This window comes from Lactuca saligna, chromosome 2, assembly GCF_052625555.1.
Source record: "Lactuca saligna cultivar CGN05327 chromosome 2, ASM5262555v1, whole genome shotgun sequence".
Taxonomy (NCBI): domain Eukaryota; kingdom Viridiplantae; phylum Streptophyta; class Magnoliopsida; order Asterales; family Asteraceae; genus Lactuca; species Lactuca saligna.
Window position 1 is genome coordinate 184,967,260 of NC_136418.1, and position 8,581 is coordinate 184,975,840.

General features: G+C 30.9%; 1 protein-coding gene across 1 annotated transcript; it reads right to left on the minus strand.

Annotated features, from left to right (window-relative positions):
• Positions 1-3,749: 3,749 nt before the first annotated feature.
• Positions 3,750-5,400, minus strand: LOC145030497 (uncharacterized). The gene is made up of 3 exons (XM_078978856.1): positions 5,240-5,400; positions 4,309-4,985; positions 3,750-4,192 (listed from the first exon to the last, which is right to left on the minus strand). The coding sequence occupies exons 1-3, from the start codon at positions 5,398-5,400 to the stop codon at positions 3,750-3,752; spliced, it is 1,281 nt and encodes a 426-aa protein (XP_078834982.1).
• Between the last annotated feature and the right edge of the window lie 3,181 nt (positions 5,401-8,581).

Sequence of the window (8,581 nt, forward strand, 5' to 3'; positions counted from 1 at the left end):
AATCGCTGATAGTCTCGTTATTCTCTTGTTCATCACAACAGATTTCATTTCATAATTTTCATTTTCGTATTTGATTAAATTTTTGCATCGATTAATTTTTGGTTTACAATAGATAATTTATTATCCTCCTCTTTAATGGATAATGATGTTGATTACCTACTGTTAGAATAAAAAAGGTGGACATTGGTGTAAATTGTTGAAGTGTTTCAAGATTTGGTGTTTGGGAATTGTATAAATCTTTTGCCAAATGAGTGGCACCTGTAAGAAAAGGGAAATCAAGAAGGGCCTTAAATATAAATTCCAAGAGAAGTTGCTTCTACAGTTAGATTATGGTGTGGGAACTTCAAGAAACATACAATGATAGTTGGAAAACGATGTTGCTAAGCCATAAACAAAAACAATGTTTGCCTTGCGATGAAAAACTACTTCTTTCGAGGGGTCTTGTAGTCATCGTCCCCATAAGATTATAAGTTGAAATGAAAAGAATCATCAGGTGTAAAGAAAAATTATGATAAAAAATCAATCGCGTACAAAGACTTATCGTTGAGGTGTCTCACATTGCTTTTGAACCAAGGGCATTCGACATTAGGTTTCCTGAACCCATTTCTATTGATACTTGATGCCAATTTTTATACATTCAACTAACCAATCACAGTTCCAAACCTAAACAAAGATGTCAATTGTGATTCATGATTCTAAACTCATAAACAAATGAGTCAATTTAAATGAGTGAAGACAAGATTAAGAAAAAGGGAGAAACCAGTACTAGCTATCAAGGGTAAAAGGTAAATAGAGAGCACGAGGAGGGAGAGATGGATCTTGGTGAATAGAAAACTTAAGCCTTCCAAATTTGAAAGATTTAAGCGAATTGGTGGACCAATCGCTGAAAGATTTGGGCGAATTGGTGCAGCTACAGCTTAACCACCTCTACAACAGGCAGTTGTTGGTGGTAGCAGTTCAAGTATGGTGGTAGATAATGTGGCGGTAGGGATGAGATGCAAAGGGGGACTCAAACTACTCAATGGTTCACAGATTGGATGAACAATCCTTCTGAACATAATTAAGGGACGTGATTTTGATCTCAATAGCTTATTAACAATTCATATCATAATGTAATAGATTTTAATTTGGGAGATAATTTAGAAAGGGTATTTTGCTAACATTATGATTTTTAAATTTATTTTTGATATTAAATTGATTTATATATTATTAAATTATAAGATTGGAGATAAATGAGAGTTCAATAGTTTAAGAAGGATATATAAGTAATTATAAACTTTGGATTGATATAAAAATAATTCTTAATGTTTGTAAGGATATATATGAAATTTTCTCTTTAAAAATCAGCCTTTAACCAAATTTGCATTATAAGGAGTGTATGTGTGTGTGTCTATATATATATATATATATATATATATATATATATATATATATATATATATATATATATATATATATATATATATATATATATATATAAAAGTAGGTTCAACGGAAAATGAACAATTAGGGCAACATATGCTGGAACCAATGATTAAGTGACACATGTTCATTTCTTTATTCATAAGCAATCTACTAAGGAAGTTATTTATGTAGTTATTCCAAAATGATGTGTTGTCATGCTTTCATTGGTTCCAACATGTGTTGCCCTAATTGTTTATTTTCCATATAACCCTTCCATATATATATATATATATATATATATATATATATATATATATATATATATATATATATATATATAAGAATTCATATTTAAAGTAATAAAAAAAATTATATATACATTCCATTATTAACTATATCATATTTAAAACTTGAAATGAATTTTTTTTATTTGAACTTTTGTCATAAATGTTTTAGATGTTTTTACAAATTTAGTCTATATACATTTTTTTTTTAATTTTAGATTTTTGCTATAAATGTTTTGAATATTGTCATATTTAATCGCAAAATATGTTTACATTTTAGATTTTTGCTTTAAAGGTTTTGAATGTTGTCATTTTTAATATTGACATATTTAGCCTCTATAATTTTGTAATTTAAAGAAAAAACATCATTGTGAAGTTTTTTTTTTTTTTCAAAAACAGTTTATATGTTTAAAATTTCCGTATGTTAGTATGTTTGGTTTTTGTTAGGATAATAAATTACAAAAATTGTCCACTTAATTTATAAAAAAGGCCTTTATGCATTTTTTTTATTTAAATGATTTATGTGTTTTAAAAAATCATAAAAATAATCCCTATTTAATAGAAAATCAGCATATTAAGACTCCCGTGCTACTCCCGCAATATATTGACGTATTTCGTCCCTACACTTTTTTGGTTTCATAATTTGACCACAAGACTTTCGTATATTTATAAGTCTGCTCCCTATACTTTCATAGATACGCAAAGTTGGGGTAATAACTTACTATTTCCTACTAAAAAGAAAAAAAAATATGCCAAAAATAATAGTCTAATCCTACTTAAATTTAAAATGATATGCACAAATGCTAAAAAAACATTTATAAAACTATGATGTCAATAAAACATATATAAATACAAAATTTGCACGTGGAGAAGCACCTCCACAACTTTGAAGGCACCTAGATTCACACAACAATGAAACAATTTTATGTATAGCTTCTTAGGACTAATACTATAAAGGTTTCAAGTTAAACAGGTATAATTGGAAAAAACTTTAATATTTTTTTCGTTGATTGTATCTATAACTTTTACATAGTGTTATCCTTTTAGCCTATTTAACCAGTTTTATGATTAATTCTATTATATTTTTTGCAAAATTGATCCCTGTAGTTTGTAAAAAATTATGGATGAGATCCAAAAAATTTCCAGCATACACCATCTTTTCAAAAAGTTTCAACTTACACTACATGTCCTAATTTTATGCTTTTTCTATGACAATAGGATTATTCGGCAAGACTTTTCCGGCGACATGAGGTTGAAATTGAGGGCATGAGTTTATTTGCAATGGGTAAGTTATAAATTTTTTTCGATCTTATCCACAATTTTTTGCAAATAATAGTGTCAATTTTTGCAAAAAAAATCAACGGATTTAACCATAAAACTGGTTAAGAGAGCAAGAGTGATAACTTTGCGAAAAAGTTATGATAAAACCAAAAAAATATGTATATTAAGATTTTTCCCAACTATACATGTAAAATTTGAGACTTTTTATAGAGTCCTAACTTCTTATATAAAAGTTACTTGGTGTTTTATGAAACTGTTATGTAAAGATGATGTACAACAAATTCACGATTTGTTTATACACATTGTCAATTGGGCCTGTTAGCAATATGATAGCCCGATTTGGAATTCAAAATTATATTTAAAAAAAGGTATTTTCCTGATTTAACCTCTCTCGTAACCACGTTTTCATTCACTAAGGGGTTGTTTGGCAGGATCTGAATTTTTAAGATCTGAATTTTTAAAAGGTCTGAATTTCTAAGAGGGTCTGAAATTTTAAGAGCTGAATGTTAAACATGCTATTTGGTTGGGACCTCTGAATTGTTCTGCTGAATTATTAAAATGACCATTTTACCCTTCTGTTTTATTTTTTATTAAATTCAACTGTTTATTTAGAAAATAACCTAATAAAAATTCTTAATTATGTATTAAAAAATATATAAACACCATATAAAATCCAAATTTAGCATAAATCAAAATTAAACACAAATCCAAATCAAACATAAATATTTTTAAATCCACAATATCATACTAAAATCCAAATGAAATCCTACAAATTTAATTTCACCCCAATTGATTCGCAATCTGGTCACGTAAATTATCCATGTATTCATTTCCTTGTGAACCCCATTCCATATCGTGTACGTTTTCGACATCATTTTGTCCCCCTTGTGGTTGAGCATTGTTCTCCTCGAACGCCATAAATAACTCATCATGAATATCGCATTTCCTTATGAAATTATGGACTGCAAAACAAGCAACGACTATATCTCTTTGCACTGAAAAAGAAAAAGGGGCCATTCGCTTTAGAATTGGGAATCTCGCCTTCAAAACACCGTAAGCACGTTCAATAACATTTCTGAGTTGCGCATGTGCATGATTGAATTTTTCTTCCTTAGTTAACGGACGTCGCCGTCGATAGTCGGCTAACCAATACCTCATGTTGCGATAAAGAGTCATAAATCCACGAGTGTTGGTGTATGCAGCATCGCAAAGGTAATATTTATCTGTACACATGAGTAAAGGAAGTATTATATAAAGAAATTTAATATCGTATTTTAGAATAATCTTAAAAAGAATTAAAAACGTGGAGGAGGGAACGGAAAGCCTGAAGTCGGGTTACATGCAACTTCTTTCAAAACTCGCGAATCATGTGTTATACCCTCCCAACCGGCCCATACGAATGTGAACATCATATCAAAACCACAAATTCCTAAAACATTTTGAAAGCATTCACCTTTTCCTCTTCCCCTATAGCGAGTTTGTTGATCAGCAGGCACGACTGCATGTACAAGAGTTCCATCTAGCGCACCTATTGCTCCAGGAAAGATTTCTTTTAGCTTACGATGCCTCTCTGAGGAATTCACAGTTGCATTAGAATTCGTTGGCACTATAACTTCTTTTGCAAAAATCATCATTGCATTTAGCACCTCATGAAAGCATCTATGAACTGTTTCTGTGGAGTGTTGAAACCTTCGTTTGATAATCCTGAACCGTTTATTATGTGCTATAGTAGTTAAGAACATAGCCATCTTTTCTTCAACGCTTATATGCCTACTACTTTGCAACCAATTATTTCGTCTAAAATGATTGCATAAAAGTACATATGCTTCACGTGAAAGACGCATCAGGTTTTTACATTGTGTAGAAGTTCCATGTAACAATTCTTGTGTATGTTGATGACCACTCATTTCCGAATCATTATCAATTGCCCTTCCAATTCTGTTGAATGCTAGATTCAACCAATAGCAACATAGTAACATGAAAAATGCAATTTCTTCATCCGAATCCATAAGCAATCTGTTATTTTGAAAATACATAACAATTATATTAACAACATATAATATAAAAATTCATCAAGCCATTAATATAAAATAATCCAAAACATCAAGTAATCCAAAACATCAAGTCATTAATGTCAAGTAATCTAAAAAATAACCATCTAGTTCAAACCAAACATCAAGTAATCCAAAAAAAAGCCATCTAGTTCAGACCAAACATCTAGTTGTCCAAAAAAAACCATCAAAACATTCAAAAAATCTACTTAGCGAAACATTTCGTAATGTGCTCCAACAGTCTTGACCCAATTCTCACAAATAGCTGGATCAATGGTTAACCACACGTGCCTCTTATCCGCACTTTCACCAAAAAGAGCAACAGCAGTAGTGTATCTTGGATCAAATATTCCCCATCCTAACTTCTCCAATTTTTCCATACACGCATCCAAATTTGAAGAAGAATGCTTTTCCACAAATATTTTAGCAACTGTGGTAATATCTTCACCGATTTCAAGCAATCTTGAGTTGGATGCATCTTTACCCTTATCTTTACCCTTGTCTTTACTTTTATTTTGACTCTTTGCCGTATCTGTAGTCTTTTGTTTTTTTGATTGAGTGGATGACTCGTCACTGAGACCTACAGTTTCATGTTGAGTGCAATCGATGTCATCAAAGTCATGCAAACTATAGTGGCTTGAGTCTTGAGTAGGACGGGGAAGGGTAGAAGTTGGTCCCTAACTATGCATGCCTGTCGCAGTCGCGCCTTCAAACAACTGTGTGCAAAGGTCGGGATACGGTAATGGTGTGCGTCTCAAAGAATCCACATGTTTGTTTGACTGTTTGGAAAAAAAAATATTTTATTATTTAAAAACATGAAAATCATTTTTTTATAAATTAACAAAATACCTTCGCTTCTAGTTCCCATTCTTCTTTGGAAAGATTAAAGGTGTTGGTTGTTGAATTGTACACATTACCGGTTTTGTTTTTTAACTTCAAAAAAGCACCAAACTTTGACTTTAGGTAGTCATAACGGTTCTTCATTTGTTTTTGGTCGGCAATAAAGGTATGTTCAATTTTTAGTGTTTCGGCTACATTTCTCCAAGAAAGTGCTTTCAAACTACTCCCTTCCCGTCCATTGATCGTAACTTCACGTAAACAAGCTTCAAGAAATGTTTTCTCTACACCTTCTACCTTCCAACTAATCCTATCCTTCTTTTCTCCCATTTCTTTGATCAATTCAACAAAAAAATGCATGTTTTAGCAACAAGTTATGCATTACAAATACACATAACATCAACATATAATGCATTACAAATGCACATAACATCAACATATAATCCTATACATAGAACATATCAACATTTCATTATGTCCATTGAAAACATTAGGATTCGTTCATTTAACATCAAACTCAACGTATAACTCAACATATAACATCAACATTGAACAAATAACATCAAACATAAAAACATTGAACACAAACAATTGAATATAAAAAATCAAACATAACAGGAAAGACTACAAACATAACAGGGAAATCAAACATAATAATAGAACATGTCAACATTCATTATGTCCATTGACAATAATTTTTTTAACAAAGAAATCATTTTTTTAACAATAATTTTTTTAACAAATAAGCATATAACAAATCAGCAGGAAATCAATTTTTTTAACAATAATTTTCGTTTTTTTAACAAATCAGCATATAACATCAACATATAACAGGAAATCATTTTTTTTTTCATTTTTTGAAGAAATCAGGAACAAATACATAAGCTGATTTGTATTTTTTTTTCTTAAGGTTTAGGAGCAGCAACAAATCAGTTTTCTGAAGAAAGAAGATAGAAGAATAGCAAAAAAAAAAAAAAAAAAAAAAAACGATTTTCAGAAGCTATAACATACCTGATTGCGTTTTTTAAACAAATCAGGAACTAATTTCTATTTTTTAACAATAATAATGAACTAATTTCGTTTTTTTAACAAATCAGGAACATATAAACATAAAATGTTGTTGATTTTGATTTCGTTCGGGAGGGAATATGATTTTCAGAAGAAAGAAGAAAGAAGAAAAGCAAATGTGTGAGAGGAAGAACATACCTGAATCGTCTGCGGGAGGCGGGTGGACTATCGGTGGTGGCGGCGGCGGCGTTCCAGGGAGAGGCGTCGACAGGTGGACTTTCAATTGAAGGCGACGTCGGATCTTGCTGGTGGAGAGAACAGCGGGAGGAGCATATGCGAAGGAAAAAGAAACGGAAGAAAACTGGCGAATGGGTATTAGGGCAAAATAAGGGACGCGACTTTTTTTTTTTTTTATTTTCAGACACTGTTCAACATCTGAAAAAATAAGAGGCAAATATAATTTTAAGAGGTAAAAATTAAGATGCAGACAAACGATTTGAATCTGATTTTTTAAGACATTACCTCTTAATTTTGCAATTAAGAGGTAAACAAACGGACCCTAAGTCGGATGATTTTTTTCTTGTTGAACCGGTTGGGAATCTCACTAAGTCGAATGATTTTTTTCTTGTTGAACTGGTTGGCATCAACTTTTAAGATATGTGATCCGACTCACTACAAAGTGTTGTTGAATATTTAATTTTTATTGGTTTTACTTTTTATTTGGAAACCACATAGTTTTCTATTATTGATTTGTTAAAATCTATAATGTGGTTTTAAAGGGAAAATGACTTACGAGTTCAACAAAGTTTCCAAATCATTCAAAAAACTTCAATCATATGTTTTGTTAGTTCAAAAAACTCAAAAAACTTTACATTTTGTCTTTAAAAAAATTCAACTAAGTTATATTTTTGTTCAGTTCTACGGAAATCAAAGAAGAGAACCATATGATGTGGCTTATTAGCATGTCGAAAAAATGATTTTTAAGACCAAAAAATTTCCAAACCGTTCAAAACCTCAATCATGTTTTGTTTGTTCAAAATGTTAAGTTCCTTGGGTTTTTTTTTTTAACATTTTGAACAGACAAAACATAATTAAGGTTATTTGAACGGTTTGAATTTGTTGAACCTTTTTAGACAAAATGTTAAGTTGGTTGGATTTTCTTGAACAAACAAAACATTATTGATGTTTTTTGGGAAAATGACTCTTGAGGGTAATTAACTTTTGCGTTTGTACTCATTTGGTCTTTTTTTTTGTATTCAATATACCAACGAACTTGCTATTGGTGTTTACCATAGCCCTTTTGACCGGCTTTTGACCTGTGATAGCCGGTCAAAGGGTTATGGTGAACACAAACAACAAGTTCGATGGTATATTGAGTACAAAAAAAGGAAAGGGACCAAATGAGAACAAATGCAACAGTTGGTTACCCTCCTGATTCATTTTCGCTTTACACATTTACAACAAATCCCACATCATCTCCTAGTGATATTAATGACTTTATAATTCACTTGAATATTTATTAGGGGAATCTTGACTAAGCAGACACATTTCATGACTATATTTACATTTGCAATCAAATGATTTATCGTATCATGGATTTTAGACAAGTCCACAAACGAGTGGAATTACAAGTGTTGTGATTTTTTAGTTTACTTAGCTTTAAGATTGAACTCATGGGATAAGATACAACATCAATATGTACAATATCATGCTGCT